This window comes from Diadema antillarum, unplaced genomic scaffold (assembly GCF_040938485.1).
Source record: "Diadema antillarum isolate AM-2024a unplaced genomic scaffold, OU_Dant_1.0 seq00000912_RagTag, whole genome shotgun sequence".
In the NCBI taxonomy this organism is placed as follows: Eukaryota; Metazoa; Echinodermata; class Echinoidea; order Diadematoida; family Diadematidae; genus Diadema; species Diadema antillarum.
This window is the reverse complement of record NW_027271768.1, coordinates 40717-63924: the sequence shown is the minus strand read 5'-3', so window position 1 is coordinate 63924 and position 23208 is coordinate 40717. Positions and strand designations below refer to the sequence as shown.

The window sequence follows — 23208 nt, the reverse complement described above, 5'->3', positions numbered from 1 at the left end:
TGATTTGGCATCCATTCACACTTGTTTTGTCTGCTGCAAGTGTTTTCCTAGATGTATTTATTCTCTTTACACTCATACATCACTTTAACATGTTACTTGCCAGATTCTAGGATCTACACAAATTTTTGTACAGGACCAACTGGGGGGGGGTTCATAAAGCTGTTCTTAAAGTTACGTAAGACTTATGAGTAACTGGTGATCATTTCTTGTGCTGATTTATTGAAATTCTGTTAAGTATAGCACATCACAACTGATCACCAGTCGCTCGTAAGTTGTTCGTAACTTTAAGAACAGCTTTATGAAACACCACCTGGCTTCAGTACTGTAAGCCTTGCATGAATCGTAAGATTTTCATTTTTGTTCTTTTGTTTTTTCTTTCCAGACAAGCAAGCTCCTGTGCCACTTACCTTGCCTGATGCTGCAGGAGACAATCCAAAACGAGGGGTAGGAAAGGGGAAAACCCCCTCGCACAATATATCCGTCTATCTTACCAAGTTGATCAACAGCATTTAAAGTGACCTACACCGTACAATTATGATTGTGTCTTTTAACCTGTTTTAGTATTGTCATGTTGTTACTACTTTTATGTTGTCATTATCAGCTGTTATGATCTATAATGCTAGTAGCAGTAACAGTAGTAGTGGGGCGGTAAGATGACAAAAGAATGCTACATGTATATGCCACCTCGTTTCTGGTAAATCGAGTCTGAAGTTTTGCAAACATACGGCTCTTTTTGTATTTTTGTTAAATCTTTCATACTTTCCCCACAATGGACCAACAGTGTCAGTAATATATTAAGTGCAAATTGACTTCACCAGACCCCTTTTGTTGGAACAATTTGCATAAATCAAAACATATGTTGTCTATACCGCTTGATCCCAACCAAGGTATTGCTATGGCAAAACAGTGTAAGTCCCGATCAATGGCGCACATACATGTCTCTGCGCATGTTACTGTGTGAGGCCGTGCAGCCTATTATTGTGTATACATGTGGATAGCAAAACAATGCATTGCATGTAGATGCATTGTTTTACCAAGCTCATGACTGAAGAGTGCTAAGAAGGGGCAAGTGCATCACAACCTACATTGTTTTGCCTACAAAATTCTAAAATTTCCAACTGGGAGGGGGCGTCATACAAGTATGTCAATATCGGGATAAGTTCTGATATCAAGATTTGTTTTAGAGTTAGATTTCATTATTACAAATTGAGATATGTGACTTAGTCAATTTTCCTAAATTTTCAGCATACATTGTTTTGTTCTATCTCACAGCCGAGTAGTAAATGTACTAGTGGTAGAATCAGTTGTTTCAGCAGCAGTACTAGTGGTAGTGTATGGATTAGTGGTAATTATGATGATCATCATAAACATCATCAATAAGATATTGTTATCAACGTATTACAGAAACTTACAATAATAATAAAAAAATCACGTTCACTGTATCTTTATGCAGCTTGAGCCACCACTATGCTGTTGTAAGATGGAACAAGAACGACCAGCCACTGTTGTTGCCACAACTTGCGAGGCCCTGGAGGTTGTCAAAGGAAACGTGAGTCAAACATCCGCACCGCTCTCTGTTTCAACAATGCAGTCTCTTTACTCTGGCTCTCTCCAATCCCTCACTCTCGTAACAGAAGTGCCAAGTCTCACTCGGGATGCTCCACGAGAACTGAAATTTCTCTTCGTGTACACTCACCGCAGAGTTTAAAATCCTTCCTGATTTGGATATTATCTTTGTCTGTTTACGTATCTCCCCGATTGTTTGTTTGAAACTTCTTGATTTTGTTTCCAAGTGTTGGCAGTCTTGTTGTAATGAAAGGTATACTTTCTCAGAGCCAGAATGGAAAGAGACCATCACTGTCTTTTTTTGTTTTCTATACCTTCTTGGTTTGCAACTATTCTGCATTGCCAATTTTGTGAGGGAAGATCAGTGGTCGACTGGCAATGTAGTTGTGATTGTAAAGTGTCAGACTCATCACATACTGGATTTCTGTGCTTTGATGTTGATTCCCAAAAGAGGTAATTAGAAAAAAACACCCTGTAATAGATTAAAACATTGACAGCAATGGAATGATGAAAAATACTGTCCGAAAACGACCATTTTCAGGTGCTGTATTTTTCTAAACCTTCATGATGAACTACTAAAGATGTACAGTGTTTTGTACTCAATATACTGTATGCAAACTTTTAACATAAGTTATAGTTATATATAGTTGTATTAAAAGTTACGGAATAATGAAAAAATGCAGCGTTGGTGAATAAAACCCAGTCATGATGAAAGCTTCCTCCGATGTCCCAGAGATTCACAGAAGTTGAATCCATGATGGCATCAATCACCTTGGAGAACTGATGCTGGTGTGTTTTATCTGCTGCTTTGTAGCCATGGAAACATTTATGCTTTTCACAAACTTGTTTTGTCAAACTGTCTCCAGTGCACTTTGTAGCACTTTGTAGCTGTATCTTTAATGCACTCACTGACTTTTCTCTTTTATTCATATCAGCTAATGTTCATAATTAAAGACATAGACAGCAGAGAGAAAGAGAAGATCAAAGAATGAGAGTGCATGTGTGTTTCTGTTTTCATTTGTTTATGTGTGTGCATTTTTAATGCTCAGAAAAAAAAAGTGAATAGAGTGACAAATTACATATACAAACACAAAGAGCAACTTAGATAAGCATTTGTGTTGCCTAGTGACAGACAATCATCATTATTAGTCATCATCATCATTTATAAGGATCAGATGAAGGTCATATTGTGAAATGAAAAATGTCAGTAACAGCAGTGCTTATTGGTGGAAATGTTTCGATTTGTCACAAGCTGTCCATCTTCCATCATAGAATGCTTATGTTCCTCTTTTTTTCTCTCTCTCTCTAACAGATTGCTGTTTGTGGAAACAAAGTTGAGTCCATGACTGTGCTGAGACCATCCACTCGCATACCTTACAGAGCCCTCTGCCCAGACCACAGGTAACCACCAAAACATACTGTCAGGATCTACAAAGGGAGTTTGAATATAGTGTGTGGATTACTGTAAAAGGGAATAATTTTTACGTAATTTTTTTTTTTTTTTAATTTTTTTTTTTTCACTTGGGAGGATGAGATGAATTTTGCTTGTTTGATTCCAGGGAATCATGATATTAATCAGTGGAACAATGATGGGCATAAATTTTTGTGCGCTTTTATTTTTGCACTACTTTCTGGTCGCACGAAATGTGCAAAGATTTCCACTTTTACAGTATGGAAATTTTTACTGCATTTAAATGCTCATCAAACATTGCATGTACCAACAGACATCCCATGATGAATGCATACTCACATATGCAAATGGAGTTATGCCTATTTTTACACTTGTCTCAGTCTTGTGATGACATTTATCCGTGGATTGAATTTAAATTACTTGTGTAAGTTCTGCTATCATATTTTGATGAGCCGGCATCTTGATCGATTGCTTGTATTCATGGATTTTCCTCATTGTGTGGATTTCAAGCTTTTTTTAAAGGCAAGATAATATACATGTACTATCTTGAACAAATTTTGTAACACTTGTCTGTTGTCTTTAATACATCATTATGTCTTCAAATCCTGTCTAGATGCTATTGTCAAACAATGAGAAAATTTAGATAAGACTTTCATAAAAAGGCTTTTAAAACAAGGTCTTTGCGAGTGTCATTCGGTAATTGCAAACTGTTGGTAATTTTGGCAGGACCACTATTTTGTCTAAGATTCTGGACAAATTATCTTCCGGCATTTAGCTATCATTTAATTGTATTTCAAGATGGAAACTTAGGCGGAAACGGAAATACACCATCATTTTATAAATAGAATGACTGCCAGTATGCAAAGGCGAAACAAATTTTTATTCACATTAGTCACTGATGTGAACAGTGTGTGCATGATGATTTTCTGCCTTTGCCAGATGGTTGCCAAATTTTTTTATTACTCTTAAAATGCCCCCCCCCCCTTTGTTCTTCAGGTTAAAGATGTTGGAACACAAGTGCTGTCCAGGCTGCGGTTGTTTCTGCTCAACGGTAAAGATGCCTTCTTCGCTATGCTGCTTACAAACAAATAAACGAGATAAAAGTAGTGCTAGCTCTAAGTTTTGAATCAATTCTTTGTTATACATCTGTATATGAGTTAGTCTTGGTTTTCTTAAAATTTCCAATTTTACTTGCTCCAACTTTACATCTGTATTGTGAAAGGGTATGCGCATGAGGCAAGCGCCTCTTTTTGTGTGTGGTTGGACTGCCCAGTTTTTATATTTTGCTTGATATTTGAAACATTATCCCGTACTGGCCACTTAAAACAAAGGGATGTCATTAACTCATTAGGGATGAGCTGATTTTGCTGTAGTACGCATTTCCCTTTATAGGCACCTACCCAAGTATACTCAGGGCTAGTCTCCAGTGGGTTAAGGACATGAATCATAAGTCTTCACCAAATAGTTTGGCACACAGAACTGATTGACCTTCAGAGCTGTAGTGCTGGTACACATTGTATTTTAAATTTTGATATTTCTGAAGTTTAAATGGCAAGCTACACACACTGGTTATGATGATATTTCTCTGATGTTCCGGAGAGTCACAAAAGATATGACTCGTTGATGGCATCATTCACCTTGGAGAACTGATGCTGGTGTGTTTACTTGCCTTTGTAACCATGGGAACCATGATGCTGTAACAAGATGGGTTATCCTTTCTCAGAGTAAATCCTGTTGAAGGTCATTAACAGATCACTGCGTGTGTGTTCTTGCATATCAACTTTATGTATCATTTTTCTTGAGGCCTTAAATCATAATAATCTTTGTCATGGACAAAAACGTACACTATGACGGTCATCACACAAGCATACATAGAACAGTTATGTTCACTGTCTCTTTCAAGATTAGCATAGCTTGATATGTGCAGTGCTCAGAAAACTGGTAAAGCTTGACATTCCTGTTTGGATATTAATCACATTTGTCATGAGAGGCGCATTCCTATGCTCTTTTTAACCAGTTGTAAATTATCAATGTATTTCTATATTATATAAGTAGCATTTTTATATTTCACACATCACACTTTTTGTGATTTTCACATCTTATGCTGATATTAACCAATTGTAAACCCACAGCATTTATGTCTTTAATGCACAGAAAACTCAAAAAGTATTAGTTTCATGTTCTGATATTTACACTTGATCACCCTTGTGGTGATTTAAACATATTGTGCTGTTCTTCACTTCTCTGTAAAACTAGAAGCATTTGCAGCATAAAACTTTTGTGAATTGGAGCCTACGGCCTTTGTTGAGGCAAGAAAGTTTTCTCAAATTGCCACTGACATTCAATGCATTGTGTAGACAAGACCTTTTGCCTGCATTGTACTTTTGCAATTCTTGGCTCCCCGTGAAATTTGTGAAAAGTTTCATGCACACGAAAATTTCTGATTTTACGATTACTGTAGTCAATGTTTATAATGGTGATTGGTATTAACCCGTTGAGGATGAGTCCTGAGTACTGTAAAACGAGAAATGTATGCGTGCATTTTAATTTCGCGAATTTCACGAGTGCCAAGATTTGCGAAATTAAAATGCACGCAAAAGTTCTTGTCTACACTATTTGCATTGAATGCCAGTGTCAATTCGCGAAAATTTCATGACACAAAAAAGGCCATCGGCTCCAATTCGCGAAAATGTCATGCCGCGAATATATTATGTTTTACAGTATACTCGGGCAAGGTCTATTGGAAATGCTTGTTGTTTTCCTCAACAGGTTAAAGGCGCATGGACCCAGTGGGTGCATGAGCGCTGTTGGTGATGCTGCCGATCATCGTTAGCATTGATATGAAGATTGCAGAAGTTGAGCTGTCATCAAGAGTAAAGCGCGTAGGTGTTGCTAGGTAACATTGCCATCGTTGTCTTCTCTGCACATCATGCAGTCTGTAGTAATGCCAGGGTGGGTGCATATGTGCTTCTTAATATGACGTCACAAAAGAAGTTTGCTAAAGCCATCATCCCCCTCAGCCGAATTGTGAGCCGAAATGTGATTGGACCACTGACTACAGTGTATCAGACTTCTTCCGACTCGTGGAAATGGATCACAGCGTAAGCACTAAAGAGGAGTTGATAGCATAGGTCTATATAGGAAACTTGCACTGTGCGCCTGCGTATGCATACGACTAAACCACCGGGTCCATATGCCTTTAATAGGAATTAAGTACATCTTTAACATTATCTTACTTCTTTCCAGGGCTCGGTCATGTCGTGCACCATGGAGAAGGTGCACCACAACTTCCACAAGGAATGCATCCGGGAGATTGAGGGCACCCTCTACTGCCCGCACTGCGGAGACGACGCGACCTTCGCCAAGGAGGTCAAGCTCCCGGTCACCCCCGAGCTGGAGAAGATGAAGACATTGCCGGGCTCCGTCCTGCTCAGCTACGGCCAGATCAAGCTGCCCAGGGCGCTGCTGGAGACTCTGACCGGCATCTCGGGGACGGTCCTCAACTCGGTCAGGAACGGGCGGGGCCAGGACCAGACGGAAGCTGCTGCCAAAGACAAGACAAAGTGAGTGTAGACCTGAGCAGAGCTCAATAATAATAATAATAATTGATATGATTTATATAGCGCCAAATCCACTCTGCAGAGTGCTCTAGGCGCGGAAGGAAGAGAAAGTGAAGGAGATAAAGGACATACAAATATCAAGTACATGTAATGAGTAGTCAAATTGAGGCTTTAAACAAGTGAGTTTTTAGACTGCTTTTAAAGGAGTCTGATGAAGAACAATATGTGTAAGATACAAATTACAAGTAAATCTGTTAAGAGCAGGATATCTTTCATGGTCTGCGCAAATTTTTGTGTGTCGACCTGTACAGATTTCAGTGCTCTTACTTTCCCACAACAGCAAAGAGAGTGTGCGAGCAGCAGACAATAAAGTGTAGAGGTGATTTTTTCTTTTCATTAGTTTTAGAGCAGTGATATGTTTCATCACATTGCTGTACCTGATTGGATTTTAGCTCTTACAGTGGTGGAAGAAGATTGGGTAAATAAATGAATTCATAAGTGAATAGAGGCCAAGTGTAGCCTTCACAACAGGCAAATTTAAACCGCACACATAGTTTTTATATCCTTCTGTAGCTTGGTCCTTTCTTTTGTTCTTAGTGCAGACCATTATGTTACATATGTAAATTTATGCCTCCTTCTGTAACTTCTTACAGCAGTGATGTGTGTCAAATAGAACACCTGAATTTAAATTGTTGAACTCTCAATCTTCTTGTTTGTATCCAGGGCTAGAATCTCGTCAAAGAGAGGTAAAACCCAGGGAACCCCAGCTGAGAACGGAGTGGCCCAGGCAAGTCCGAATGAGAAGAAGATTACTCTGAAGAATGGGATCACGATATCTACAGGTGAGCCGCTAGTGACCTTTGAACTTTAGAAGCAAAAGGGGGAAGTCTTGGTCTAGAAGCACAATGGTATTGATTCCCCTACCTATTGATTCAAGACTGTCACTGCAAGGAATTCTCCCAGCAGAACGCTTAACCACACAAAATGTTCACTAACTTTTCAGTGAAGGCCAAGATGCAAATTTTCCACAAGGGATTTTATTTGTAGATTTAAAATGTATGATAGCAGATGTCAGATTGACTTTGTAACGGGTAAATGAATGAAACAAAGATGCTGGGAGGATTCCATAAGTGATGACATTATTGAGAGTACCGTGCCACACTACTCACTGAAAATAACAGTGTGCTGATCACAAGAAACAATTCACTTGGCAGTAGTCTGCTGTGTGCTGGTAAATAGACTTTACATTCTGTTGAAGATGAGTACACATGAGTGTGGTGGGTTTATGGGTTAAATATGTTGGATGGTTTACTAAACAATGATTTTATTTTCATCTGCTTTCATGCCCCATGTATATCTATTGAGCATACTGATTGTGACATCATTATATCATTTTGAAGTGTGATAGTTGTGTAGAATTTAGCTGTGATGATTATAATCCTGTGTTTCCCAATAGCCTCCCTCCCCGATGGACCTAGCAAAGAGACGCTTGAGAAGGCAATGGAGTTTCTGGATCCTGTCAAGTAAGTTGAAATCTCTACTATCTTTCTGTAAAGTTTTTGTACAAACCAAAATGAAAAATGAATAGTGAATGCTGCATGTACTTTGTTCCTTTCCCATGTGAAGATAAACTGAGTTGGGGGCATACAGTGTATCAGCAAAACTACTTCTACAGAGCTGCCAAGTCTCCCTGATTCTGCAGGGGTCTCCCTGAAAATGTCAAAATCTGTTCATGTCTGAATAAGAGAATATCAAAATCTCCCTGATTTGGGAATTAATTTCGCCCACTGAAATGCATGTACCACACAGATATCTCCCTGATTATTGTGTGGAATCTCCCTGATTTGGATGTGGGAATGTTGGCAGACCTGCTTCTATACCAAAGTTCTACCAGTAGTTGTAGACATCAGTATTTTCTCAGCTGTCATTTTTCACTTCTGTATCCTTGAAGTTATACCATGCTTATGTAAAGTTAGCTCTTAATACAGACATTTCTTCCAAGTAATATTTTGTTGTTGTTTTCTTGTAACGTAAAAATTGTCTCATTTGAAATGTCGGCATTCATTTTCTATGGTGTGTGTGTGTTTTAGGGGGTTTGATATCATATTATTTACCTTTTCTTATCAACATGTGAATAATTTCAAAATATTCAAAACGTGTCTTTTAATTTCCAGCCCCAAGCGGCAGCGTTTCCACCCCAAGAATTTATTTATGTCGTCAACTCAGGGAGAAGTAGACAAAGTCCTCCAGATGTTAAGTAAGTCGTCAAACATTTTCATAGACACTTATCTCTGTGTTATGTTCACAGCATGTCTTTATGTGTTAAATAGGGGGGAATTCTGGGACTCGCAAGATAGTTATATGAGTAATTGAATTCGCGGTCAAGAAACACTTATGACGAACTGAATGAGAGGTATCATCAACTATGAAGAGAAAAATCAGCAATTTCCGAGAGGAAAATCAAATTCCTCCTGTGGATACAATTTACTTTGCTCTTGTGTTACAACAGCTCATTTTCATGAGCTGTTGAATTCGCAAATATCAGTCGACTTGTAAAATTCAAGGGAAACAAATACACTACAAAACAAACTGTGTATGCAGTATTTTGCATACCAGAAAATGCTCATATGCCTCTCTGGAATTTCAGGCAAAGTACTGTTAGCCTATTAGCATCACTTCTGGCACTGCAAGCTAGTTATTAAAAGGCTAGGATGTCTTCCAACATGGTGTACAATTCTTTAATAATCAATCACCTTCTGTAATATGATTGAAAAGAAACAAAAGTTAAAAAAAAAAAAATAGATTTTCATGCGTGCTGAAAAAGTGGATTCAGTGCACAGAGGTGTATTCAAAATCAAGAAATTGCATGTAAACAAAATTGGCGTATTTTGGTTTTGGCAAAAGGAGACGGCCTTTATTAACCCTAAAAAGACTGGGCTATTTTGGTAGCTCGAAAGACTGGGGGGGGGGGGGGGGGGGGCCTAAAGGGCCCCCCCTTAAGATCTCGGCCGTGGATCGCGCGATCGCCGCGGAAATTTGCACAATGGTAGTGTGCGATGTAATCTACAAGATCGTATATTTAAATTTTCCAAAATGGTCTTCTTTTATTTTATTTTGATTAATTAAGCTAATTTATGCGAGAAATCAGACTTTTTGATCTAAATCAATAAATAAAGCTCCAAAAGTGCTCATTTTTGGTCTAAATATTCTTTGTGGCATTCTTAGCAAATGTACTTGAAAAAAAATTCGGTATCAAAATTGATTTCTTATTTATTTTATTGTTTTATGAATTTCTTATGTATTTCTTTGTTTTTTCGACCTTTTGTTTTTGTTGTTTTCGACCTTTTGTTTTTGTTGTTTTTTCCAGCAAAATTTGTGGCAGACCCTTTTTGAAGCATAATTCTACTAAAACAAATTAATTTTAGCCATTGAGAGTAAAAATAAGCATATTTATATAAACAATGTGAAAAAACTCAATTTGTATTGACTTTGTACACAAAATCACATTTTTGAGCCATTTTTGGTCTCGCGAGCATGTACAAAAAGTTATGTAACTTCAGAACCGTACCCCCGGGCATCAACAAATTTGGTGTCAAAATGTGCGGGAAACTCGAAAGAAAAAAGTCATAGAGCATCGTGGTGAGAGCATTGGGTGTTGCAGAGTAATCGCGCGAAATGTCGAGGGGGGGGCCTTTTAGGGTTAAAGCTAACCACCCTTGCTTACGAGTGATCTGCCATTAAGAACAGACAAAAACCCAAACCAATTATGTTGTTACTTGTCTTTTCCTAGAATGAATAGACATTGAAGAAAATCTCTAGTGATTACTACAATTCTGAAGTTCATATTGATCCTTTTGATTATCCCCATGGTAACTTCCCACCTGCCTATAGGCGAGGGCTTTGACCCCAACTACCGTTTTCCGGCCCACAACCTGGAGACGCCACTCCACGGTGCCGCGGCCAAAGGTCACCTTGACATCATTTGCCTCCTGCTCCAATCGGGAGCCAACATTGAGGCCGTCGATGCTAACCTCGCCACACCACTGGTAAGGAGTGCCCCAAGAGTGGGCCAACTCTGCAAGTCTACTCTTATAGGCTGGTGATAAGAAATGCACCTTTGGCCACTTTTGAGTGCTCAAAAGCAAAGCAAACCAAACTGTACTATGCCATGCCACTGTGGCAGCATTTGAGTACTCTGTGGAGAAAGTGTACCTCGTGACTTATTTTTGGAATCGAGTCAGAGGGATCACCCGTTTCGTAGCAACAGGGTCATGCACCTGGCCCGCCTATGAAAACATACAGGTATCCTCAAACAATGAGAATCAACACGTTCTTCTCATACCAACTTCTGGTATGGTATGGTATACTTTTGGAGCATTCGTGTGCTCCTCCAGTGTGAGAATGGTACAGTACAGTATGCTTAAAGAGAGCGCTTGAACACACCCAGGGACAAGGACTAGCAAAATGAAAGATGTCGCTCTGATCACTGCCGAAGTGTCAAGGTAGTGATCAGAGCAAGAAAAATTTGGCTTCCTGCTGTTTCGATGCTTACGTGCATGGAATCACTCTTCTCTTTGCTAACATTTACACAATTAGTACCAATGGGATGTACTTAAATTTCATAATTTTGAGACAAATTTTTTTTAAAACATTTAGTAACTGCAATACACTTTTTATTTCTTTGTGTGTGCTCGTCACAGATCAGCCAAGTCTCCCTGACCCTGAAGGCAGCTCGTTGAGAAACCAGCTGTTCCCTCAAGTCTATGGCATGAGAATATGAAATCCTCCTTAATTTTAGAATTAAAATTGCCTGTTGAGATGAATGCAGCACTTTAGGGTAGTGCCCTAATAGTTCTTTTGGAGCATTTGTGTATTTATAGTCTTGATTATGAGATGCCTCTTTCAATTGATCTCTCTCTCTCTTATCATTTGCTGTTGAATCTCCCCTCCCCCCCCCCCCCCCAAGCATGCTGCTGCAGAGAACAGTCACCTGGCCTGCGTACAGTACCTGGTGAAGTGTGGAGCCAACATCAACCACAAGGTGAGGAATCCTTTGAGTCCTTTAACCCGTTGAGGACGGATTGATTTTGCTACAACATGCATTTCCCATAGTCACTTGCCAAAGTATACTCAGGACTCATCCTCAATGGGTTAAGTTACATTTTCCTGACATGGCATCAACAACATAGTCGCTGGATCAATTCTCTGTTCAGCAGAGAGAGCGGGGCTAGCTTTCTGAAAGCCAATGCTCCTGATAAACACTTTTGATGTTCTTTGCTTTCACTGAGGGACAAAAGTTGTGTGAGCAGGAAGAGAACTGGTCTGAAAAGACTTTCTTGACCCAAAAGCATGACAGACTGAATTGTCTTCCGTTTTCTCAGCTCGTAATCACATACGCCGTATTTTAGACATCAACCTCCTTTGTTGACTTTGGCATGCTGTGAAATAACAGGAAGCTTTGCTGATGTCCTCAGTTTCTTGAAACAAAATTCCTTGAAAAAGAAGGGGTTTTGTGTGTGTGTGTGTGTATGTGTGTGTGTGTGTGTGAGAGAGAGAGAGAGAGAGAGAGAGATTAAAGGGACTGTACAGTACTGGTTGAGGTGAGGATTCAGCTTGTAACGTTTTGCGAGATATGTAGAAACCACTCTATGAAATGTTAAAGAGCATAGAATTCTAAAGTGAATTAAAAGTTGATGAATATCAGTTTTGAAGTGACTGAGATATCTAACAGGGTAAAACAAAGAGATCCTAATGAAAGTCATGGCCTGCAATTTCATTAGGATTGCTTTTTCGGATATCTCAGCCATTTCAAGGCAAATTTTCATCAAATAGACATTGAATCCATCTTGAAATTACATGCTCTTTCATATTTCATAAGAAGTTTCCCATCATCTCACTAAAAATGTTACAGACCTGAATCCTCACCTCAACCAGTACTGTACAGTCTCTTTAAGGTCTATCATTTATATCTCTGCCTTGATTTATCAGATAGAGATTATCATTGCTATGTGGCTGGATGTTACACGACAGTCACAGATGAATAATGCATTTAAAAGATCTTTCAAAATGGTAACTTGTATTTATTCAGGAACTAGAATTACCATTGTGGAGCTGAATCTCTAATTCTAATGTGTTGATAGTGATGATTCAATTTTTGTCATATTTGTTTTTAAGCTGACAACACAGCTGTCATAAATGGCATACTCCTTTGAATGTTGTTTGCCTGCCAGTTCTCAAAGGGTGAAATACATCAGCACCAGCTGCTTCTTTTGCTTTTCCTTGCCCTAGGATGACGAGGGGTCTACCCCGCTCCATATAGCGACCAAAAGTGGCAACATGGATATGTTGGGCTATCTCCTCACACTCGGCAAGATAGACCTGAACTTACAGGTTAGATTGGCGCTATGATTTTTTTTTTTTTTTTCCCCTATGCCTGATTCAGTTTTGATCCATCACCATAAAAAAAAAAAATAGCTGGTAAAATAGCTGAGAAGAAGTGCAAAATATCACGGCGATTCAGCGACTAAAATGACAACTTTGAATTTTGTAGAAAGGATCTTGGAACGATGAAGGACTATTCAAACAAATGTGTGAATGGTGGGATTATACTTGACCTTGGTGATTCAGGATTGAAACATTTATGTGAATTATCTCTTTGCTAGCAGGATAATTTGATTTGCTAAAATTCCTGACTCTGTTATTGTATTCTTGTTTTTGGTAGATTGAATGACAAGTTTCTAAAACCTTTATATCAACTCCTTCGAGATGTGATTTGATAATAACAAAAGAGACCCAAACAAGGTTAGAGAATATGTGAAAATGTATCACAAAACCGACAAAAAGTTGCACACCTTGATTTTGCATGAGAACTCAAAATGTTGAACCGAGTCAATCTTCAGTATTTCATATTTTCTGAAAGAGCAATTCTTCTATGTAATTTTAAAATTTGGGTTTATAAAACAAATGAGAAATTGCATCTTAAGCAGGTTTTACAGAACACTATTTTTATGGTGTGATAGGTACATTGTATGTGTTGGAGACTCATTTTCATTTCGTGAAAACCCTTTACATGCTGGTCACTTTCAACCCTTGATATTTTTTGAAAAGATAATGCTACTGTATTTAAAGTTGGTATCAGTCGTGAATAGAATTTGTTTAACGAGTGTGGAAAATTTTAGCTTAATTTGATAATCCCTTCATTGTGTTTGTCAGAGTGTTACATCCTGTTTTTTGTCTCATTCATTGCACTGAGTACACCTCAGTAAAGCTCTTGAGTAGAACTAAAGACTTTTTCAAAGGGTTTCCTTTTTTCCATCATTTAGACAGGTTACGAAGGTCCAGTTGTTTTGAGTTACACATCATTGTAAAGGAGACCTCCAGATGATTTTCAATTTTTTTTTTCATTTGAACAACTATAAATTAGTTATACTAGGGACAGAGTTTCAGAATTTGTGATAATTGGGATGAAGAATAAGAATATTTTCAAAATTTAGAACAAATTGCAATGAACAAGGATGATGACATGGCAGAGTCACCATAAGAATGTTTTAGTTGTGGCTCAAGGAAGCAGAACAAAAGAAGAAGGCATGCATAGATTATACACAGGTGAACTCGCAAGCAAGCGGTATTGTAATGGAATTACACTGCTACATTTCAGAATTATGTGAACCTCCTATGTCATCCTTGTTCAGTGTAATTTGTTTAAGGCTTTTAAAAGTATTGGTTCTCTGCTCAAGAACCACAATAAATTCCACAAATCTATACATGGAGTTGTCAATTTATGTACTACATGATGTGAAATTATGAAAATCGTCTGGAATGCCCCTTTAAAGCATAGAGTGTACTCTTTCATGTCTTCCCTCAACTAAAGCCCATGTCAGGCGACTTTTCAATAGTTTTGTGATGCAGGGTCACATTTGTAGTCTTATACCTGAAGTTCCCATGTTAGCCATACCCAGTTGTGTGTAAATCCCATCAGTAGAAATTGAAATAAACTTGTCAACGCTTGTACATAGTAAACCGCACTGAAAGAATGAATGCAAGAGAATTTCAAGATCATGGGCATTCATTCTTCCACTGCTGTTTGGTTGTCAGGACAACGGAGGCTGGACACCAGTCATCTGGGGAGCAGACTACAAGAACGCTGTTTCAGTCCGCTTTCTGCTGGAGCACGGGGCTGATGCGTTGGTCAGAGACAAGGTTAGTCATGAAGCACAAGCTCCATAACGTAGGATGGGGGATGGGGTTGATAATGGCCAGAACTGGGAAGCGGTCATGGTGAATTGAAGCCCCCCCCCCCCCCCCCCCCCCCCCCCCAAAAAAAAAAAAAAAAAAAAATGTAGGATTCTGGAGAATTGGGAGAAGCGTATGCCATTCTTGAATGCAACTTAATGTGCATCCTGGATATGTGTATGCACTGTGATTTTACCCACTTTCATGGAAGTGCCATAACATGCAAGGGTAGCTCTTATACTGAAGTGGCACCATTGACAGAAAGGTGGTGGCGGTGGAAGCAAGCAAGCATTGCGTGGGAAATTAACATTTTTCGTACAGTACAGTACTGTATATTAAATAAAACAAACAAAAAACAAAGTGCAGTCATATTTCAAAAGAGGTTTCATTCCCACTCTGGTTGATACGTTGCATACAGGTACCAGGTAAATTTCATGGAAACTTTCCAGTTTATGGAGCTAGCATAGTTCTTATTGTGAAACTTATTGCCAGAGAAGGGTGAGGTCGAAATAAGGATGGACTTCAAATGTGACCCACTACAACAAAAGGATCCGAAAGTTGGGGGAGGACAATTTTCTGAAACTGGCATGACATTATTCCCTGACTTTTCTCCTTGATATTCTTATGTAACACGATTCATGAAAGTACTCGGTTGCGGAGATATAGATGATTTCATTAGCGCATGTCAAGTAGTTGAGGAAATCAGAGTTTCGAGAAAAACGCATTCAAAGTTTTCCTTCCGACGCTATCATGATCAAGGGGAGGCAAGACACTATTCACCGATATAGAAGGCATGCTCCTAGCAACCTCAGCGATGTTCATTCAAGCTTAGCGCCAGCGGTCTGTGCATGACCAATCAGTAATCACGATGCAACGCACTGACCAATAAGATCACTCCCTCGTTGCTGGGGGCGGAGTCTAGCTGCGGCGCTAAATCCAAATCTTCGGACACGTTTCTGTTACGTTGAAAGTCAGAAAATCATGGCCCAGAAAAACGATGATTTCTTGCCTTTCCTTTGATCATTTAGCTTCGAAATTTTGACAGATGATAGACAGAACATTAGACTACAACATCATGGCAAAAACAGAAATCCGATTGTTTTTACCGATTTTGACGATGTGACTTCAAACTCGATTTTCTCGGCTTAGCTGTCAGCGACTTTAGGATCCTTTTGTTGTAGCGGGTCACAAATGGTCAGTTTGTAGAATACAAAACAATCAAGTGTTATTTTCAACTCAGATGTTCAAGTAAGATACAACTGAACTTTAAACAAAAATGAAAATGCAAAGACATATAATGGGATGTACTGAAAAGATACCACCATGTTAATTCCCATCTCTGCAGGAGCAAAACATTGGTCTCCACTGGGCGGCCTACTCTGGCTGCCAGGACGTCATGGAGGTATTCCTGAACCACAGTAAAGACAACAAGAACCACCTCAATGCCCTCAACGTTCACGGCGACACGCCCCTGTGAGTTTCCCTTCCCAGCATGCATCAGTCATATATCCACCCTCTTCCATTACAATCTGTGGATTGAGCATTTTCTAAAGTATAAAAACCACCACGATTTTAACTTTGCAAAAATTGACATACACTGTATTTACTTTCCTTGCGTCTGTCATTATGCTACCAGCGGTCACACAACATCTGTGTAAAGATACAGGCTACAGAAACACGACTTCCAGTAAAGCATTGTAAGAGAGAAAACGCATTTCTTTTCATCTTCCTGAATATATGTGTCCATATCTTGTCATCTTGATTTAAGTGGGTGCTTTATCACAATTTACTCAATGAGAAACCATTCACAATAAATATTTGAACTCGTTGACGAGCATTTCAATTGTTACCAGAAATTCTTACAGCCTATCTAGATAGTAAATTTATGTTCACTTGACTTAAAGTAGTTGCAGTGAGTGTTGCATCTCACATTCATTCCGGGGGAAAAATAAGTGGATACATTGTTCTTTGAATATGACATTCTTTAGGCTCTGTATATCCAAAATATATCTTTAACTAAAGGCAATGTGATAATTAATGGTAAAGTATTCTGATGAAAAGAAGTTTCAGGTATGGAATGCATAGTTATGCCAGGGCCTGACATAAACCTTTTTCTCTAGTGGCCCATTCAGGTCCCTGAAGTCATTACGTTGAAAATGGTGGTGGCCTGAAGAAGAAATGTACTGGCCATAGATATATTATGACAAAGAGGAATCTGATTTGAATTATGGTTGCCTGATCGGACCACCAAAAGATATGCTTTGTGAAAGTTTGGTGGCCGGACACTAATTTTTAGTGGCCCTAGGCCACCACTAATGTTGAGCCCTGGTTATGCGTATATCTCTCACAGGTGTTCTCACATTTTGATATTATGTCACTCTCAAGGATTATACTCCATTTATTTGCATGTCAGTGTGAAAATGAACTGAGAGGATTCTCTCTGAGTCTCCTCACAATTGTTCATTGTGTGCACAAACCGCAGAATGAGAGAGTAGATATAATATGTTGTTATGCCACCAAATAAGTGAATAAATAAATAAGCTGTTGAGTTCGGACGTTCAGTATGTGACTACCAAGTTGCCATGTTCATTCGTGCATTTTTGCAATTTTGATTTTTTGTTTTCATTGAACAGACACATATCAGCCCGGGAGAACCACTATGGTTGCGCCATGTGAGTATGTTTTGAACCTGTGCTTACCATTTGCCATGAAACCAGTCAACATCACCAAAAGTCATGTTGACATCATGTGACCTTTTTTTGAAGAGAGTGAAATATAGCTTGAACATTGGGTATCACATATTATTGTTGCATCCTAAATGTCTTAATTGATTACTAAAAATGATAATAAAATGGGAATGACTAGGACTAATGGAGACATCTAATCCTGTGTGAGATGGAAAGGGCAAGTGAAAGGGGATCAGTCCAACAGCAATTTAATTCACTATTAATCACTGGCATCTGGGATGAGTCAAACACGAGATGTATGTGGCCATGTCAAGAGTGCATACGTACTACGTTTGCTCCATGGGGGACTATGGCAAGTGCGAAAGCCATTTCTGTTCATGATTTGAATGGGGATTGCATCCATCTGTGGCTATGAATGTGGGTCTCATATGTGTAGAACCATTAACATTAACACCAACCTTGAAATGAAAAAAAGAAAAGATATTCCCTATGGGCTGGTGTGAAGCCATTTGGGAAAAGGCAAGTAAAAATAATTAAAAGAATAAGCATACATTTAGCACAGGATTTAGTGCTTCAGCTTCTTTTTCCATGATAAATACTGTGCTTTTATCAGCACAGACACCTTCAACATTGAGTCAAAAGGAGCCTGAGCTTTCAGTTCTAGCAGATTCTTGTCAACATGACAGATATAAAGGGTAAGCAGCCAGTTGAATGGACTACAGACAATAACAACTCCACAAGCACTAACTAGGAGAGACTAGGGAGTCCGAACAAGGAGTACAAAAGGGGTAAAGTTGGGTGTCAAAGGCAGGGAGCCACACAGGTATATGGGGGGGGGGGGGATTAAAGGAGAGAGGTGAGCACAAACCAAGGAGAGGTAGGGCTAGTGATGAGGCCTCATGAATGGGCAACCTTTGAAGGATTAAGATGAATGGGGAGGCAACATCAAACATGATGAGGAACAATAATGATAGGTACAAAAAAGGGGATCAGATAGAAAATCCTGAAGCCCTTTTTGACTCCATGTTACTCTTCTTTCTGGCTTCTATTTGATGAGCAGTTTTCAGCAGCTTTTTTTTTTCCCCACATATTCTTAAACTGAGATAAATGCTTGGCTATTGGACGAAAAATAGAGTAGATACTTGCTCCATCAAACTAGTTACCATCTGCATCCAAATAATTTTGTTGTTGCTAAGGGACAACAGTCCCTCCAGTACTTTTTTTTTTTTGCAATTGTGAGATACTGAAAGCAGGGCTCCACACTTACCTTTTTGTTTGGTGGCCCTATGGGGCCACCAAAATCCTCACTTTCAAAGTTTTGGTGGCCTGAGAAAAAAATAAAAAACCTAAAAAGTCCTGTTTTTCCAATGAGTCAAATATTTAAGTTTTATCATAGTAAGCATTGGAAGTTGGACATGTCTACTCATAAATAAACCTCAACAAACTCACTCTCAGGCACTTATTCAGTCCTTGTCATCAATCCTTAAGAAATTTAACTGCTAATTTCCGGTGCAAAAAGTTACAAATTTATTGATGTACTTTTCAAAAAATTTTGGTGGCCTGAGGCGGGCCACCAAATTTGCCCTTTTTTTGAAATTTGGTGGCCCGACTTTAATTTTTGGTGGCCCCGGGCCACCGTTAGTGTCGAGCCCTCCTGAAAGTCTGTATACTTTCTGAAAGAAGAGTGTTTATTTGATAGTGTTTTTGTTAACATCTGTCTTGACCCTACATCTACAGGCAATTGTTGGTCCGCCATGCTGACGTTACCATCAAGAACAATGAGAGTGAGTTGGCGCTGGACTGTGCCAAGCCCAAGTCTGACGTGTATCTGGCCATCCAGGCCAACATCCGTATGAAGATGGCCATTAAGAGGAGGAACATTCGCTCCGAGGTCATACTGTCCAGGTAATCCTGCGCCAGGAGATTTTTTTGACCTTTAACCCGTTGACGACGGGCTGATTTTGCCATAACACATATTCCCCACTGACATCTGCCTGAGTATACTCTGGACTAGTCTTCAGTGGGTTAACTCTTTATGTGCCACATTGCACGTCCGACTCAGTTGACGGTGTGCCAACTTCGCATACGCCAAACTCACAAACCCGCTCAAACCGATTGATAAATCGCCAATTGCTGCAGTACAATGAAAGCATTTCTCATGACTCCATTCCTGCCACATGTAGTTTGCGTTTAATGGGGTAAATGACTATAAAAGGTGTGTTCCCTACTCGATTTGCCAGTAAATTCCAAGTTTCTGGCACTGTTTTGTGTGTAAAAGTCATGCCTCTACAATAATGTAGCTACTGGTCATTTTAAAGAAGAGCAATGCATAGATTTGTCAGACAATTTACATAAAAAACAAAGCATGTTATTTTCTCTATAACCTTGCTCCGTTCATGTTCAGGTAACAAAAATCGACAAAAGTTACATAGATTTGAAACCCGAATGTCTTCCCAAAGCACGACTACATTTCCGTCTCAGAATAATGTGGCAAGCAGGGGGTTTACACCATGGCACATAAAGAGTTAAAGACACGATAGCATAAGGAAGCATGGATGGTTAGATTGAACCAATCTTCAGTTGCTGCCCATTAGGGTACATTTAGAAACCTTACATAGCTCCCATCAGTCATGTGTCAGCAAATGTGTGCATCGAAGCAGCTGCTCAGCGGTAACAGTCAAATCAGGTCCAGATTCTTCGGCTGTGTGTCAACTTACATAGAGATCAGTGATAAAGCTATACACAATTTGTCACAGGGATTCTCGATAATATCCGAGCAAGGCCGGCCTTCCCACTCCAAATTGTTCCCATGCTACCTGGTCTGTAAAGGACAATCCACCTTCATAGACATGTGGGTTGAGTGAATGCAACAATATTAGTAGAACAGATCAGTGAAAGTTTGAGGAAAATAGGACAATCGGTTTAAAAGTCACGAATTTTTAAAGTATCAGCACAATCACTGCTGGATGAGAAGACTACTACAGTGCATGATGTCACATGCGCACAACAATATAAGGAAAATAAAAAGAATTTCGCAAAACTTATTTTTTTAATAAAGTGCATGTTTCTTTGACTTGATACTGATGTATGTTAAGGGTAATATTATTTCCCTTGCCTTATGAAAGAGAGAAGTCAAGTGTTCTTTTGTTATGCGAGAAAAGTGAAAATACGTTGAATTTTCTTTATACTTTCTTTATATTGTTGTACACACGTGACATCACAAGCTATAGTAGTCTTCTCATCCAGCTGTAACTGAGCAGAAACTTCAAAAATTCATAACTTTTGAACGGATTGTCCAATTTTCCTCAAACTCTCACTGATATGTTCTACTAATATTGCTGCATTCACTCAACCCACATGTCTATGAAGGTGAACTTGTCCTTTAACTCCCTGTGTGTTTTGGTGTAACCCACTGTGTGCTACATTATTCTGAGACTTCAACTTCAACAATTTATGTTTATGTTTAATTACAATGCAAATGCACTTCCCAGTATTTTCAATTCAATGTTTCCACGGAATCAGTTTTTTCATAATTATCCCACTAGACAATCTAATGAGTTTCATTTGCCCCTCCTGAGAACTTTATTAGCTCAGAGTACATTTATATACACCGGTCCTAGATTTTGGAATTCATTAAGCTGTGAAATAAAAAATTCCCCTTCTTTGCATTCTTTTAAGCGCAAGTTGAAATCATTTCTGTTAAATCCTCTTTAATATATTTCGTTATTAGTTAGATCTCATCAACCTCAGGGTTCATCATCCATCCACCAATCTTTCGATTACTAGGCCCATTTACACTTGCTTGGAAAAATCACGATTTTTCTAAAATCGCGACATTTGGGTGTAAGTTGCTACGCAACTACACCCAAACGCCCTCGAAACATTGCCAGAAAAATTTATTTTTTATTTATTTATTTCACATATTTAAAAAGGGTAGCCCAAGTCAGCACTTGCTGGTTTTCATCGGGGCCCTTTAAAAACACAACACATAAACATTCCAGAATTACATTTACTAACAGGCATAGAAAAAAAAATATTATATACATTCAATACAATCAAAATCAAACATATAGCGCTTATAGAACAATTTCAAAGACATGTAAATACTACAACGTTTCTAAATGAACAGAAATGAATTGGGAAAAACTACAACAATAACATTTATTGCACAATTCAAACAACCTATAAAACTGTGAAAGACCGTGTTAGTCATTGATTTTTAAAAAAAAAATCTCGATAATGAAACACACATATCTTAGGCTCCGTTTGAACAATTCTAAGTTGGGGGAACATCGTGTCTTTAAGATTCACAGATCATAATCTGCTTTTGAACAAACCTAAGTTGGGGGAACATCTTGTCTCTAATGGCAAATTATTCCAGTGAGATACCGCTGTGCACACAAATGATCTCCTGTAAAATTCGGTATTACATCTCGGGATCTCAAGTTTGCACTGCCCCAAGTTGCGTGTAACGCGTTGGGCTACTGCATCATGCATAACAAACTTATTTGCGAGTAAAAAGGGTGCAAGATGGTGCACACATTTAAATGTCATGCATGCCATTGCTTTTGAATACAATGTTTGTAACGTTGGCCAATTAAGCTGATTGAGCACTTGCGCGGATGGGGTTTCCCATGAACAGCCAGCTATAATGTAAGCGGCTCGCTTGTGTAACCTGTTGATGGTTTCGTAGTTTTGTTGTGACAAATCACCAGCCGGAGTGCGATTTTTTGAAACATCGCGAAGTTTGAGGCGAAGTTAGCGAGTGTAAACCCAAGCTGCAGAAATATCGCAATTTTTCATCATGTGACTTTCGGTATCGGATTGCACCGGGAGTTTATGCGGGCTCCTGATCCCTCTTTGGAACGTGTAGAGAGTACGTCGGTCACTGGCCAGAGTGGTACACGGTATAGACAGCTGTGTACAGGTCTAAACGGCCGATCCTCGATCGGCTCGTGGTCTGTCACCTCCCTCTCCCTGATGAAACTAGTACGTGAAAACTACTACTAGTAGCACACCTGAAGTTCTCCAACCACGTATCATCACCCCATGTTCTCCCAGAAAATGCGTTGATTCAGATTGTGGGAGTGCCCGTACGTACTGCTCTTGATATACGTTGTTTGTGGAATACAGGAGTATGTAACAAGTGTGAGTTCTTGCTGTCGCCTGATAAAATACTGACCAGTCCTAACTTCCAAGTCCTACTTCTCACTTTTGTCATATCGGCAAAATTTCATGATCCTCCTGAATGCTGCCGCAGCTGTAGATGAAGTTTTACACACCTACTTCGTATGTGATCTAATATAGCAAGCTCTATAGTTTTACCGTAAGTAAACAGTCTTGAGAAGCACAAATTTATGTGTGCATTGCACTGATAAAAAGCCCTGGCTCAACATTCCAACCAGCTAGAATAGCGCGCGCTTCCACTCAGCTACCGTGTTGAAAAGAGGTAAATTACGCATGCGCACTACCGACCAAAAAATCGCGATGTTTCGTGAAGCTCAAACTTCGCATGCTTTTGCGCAAGTGTTAACGGTGGACCAAAATATCGCGATTTTAAAAATCGCGATGTTAGTAAGTGTAAATGCGGCTGCTGACTTCATTATTACGTAATGGATTACATGGATTATTATGCAATAGCCATTAAATCCCTGCACAGTTGCGTGCAGTACCAGCCCTCTGAAGCACATTCTCAATCACCCCCTGTTCCATTTCCCTAGTTCAGCGTGTAGGCATTCTCTTATTCTCTTTC

The 23208-nt window shown here is 39.2% G+C and overlaps 1 protein-coding gene across 1 annotated transcript in view; it reads left to right on the top strand.

The window, feature by feature from the left end:
- LOC139741262 (histone-lysine N-methyltransferase EHMT2-like) overlaps positions 1-23208 on the top strand; it is a 71821-nt gene that overhangs the window by 10559 nt on the left and 38054 nt on the right. The window contains exons 4-18 of the mRNA XM_071651858.1: positions 383-444; positions 1454-1549; positions 2879-2967; positions 3974-4028; positions 6224-6540; positions 7261-7379; positions 7994-8060; positions 8712-8794; positions 10429-10583; positions 11504-11578; positions 12826-12927; positions 14632-14736; positions 16115-16242; positions 17403-17441; positions 19194-19361. Coding sequence (XP_071507959.1) covers positions 383-444; positions 1454-1549; positions 2879-2967; positions 3974-4028; positions 6224-6540; positions 7261-7379; positions 7994-8060; positions 8712-8794; positions 10429-10583; positions 11504-11578; positions 12826-12927; positions 14632-14736; positions 16115-16242; positions 17403-17441; positions 19194-19361 — 1660 coding nt within the window. The remainder of the gene's footprint in view (positions 1-382; positions 445-1453; positions 1550-2878; positions 2968-3973; positions 4029-6223; positions 6541-7260; positions 7380-7993; positions 8061-8711; positions 8795-10428; positions 10584-11503; positions 11579-12825; positions 12928-14631; positions 14737-16114; positions 16243-17402; positions 17442-19193; positions 19362-23208) is intronic.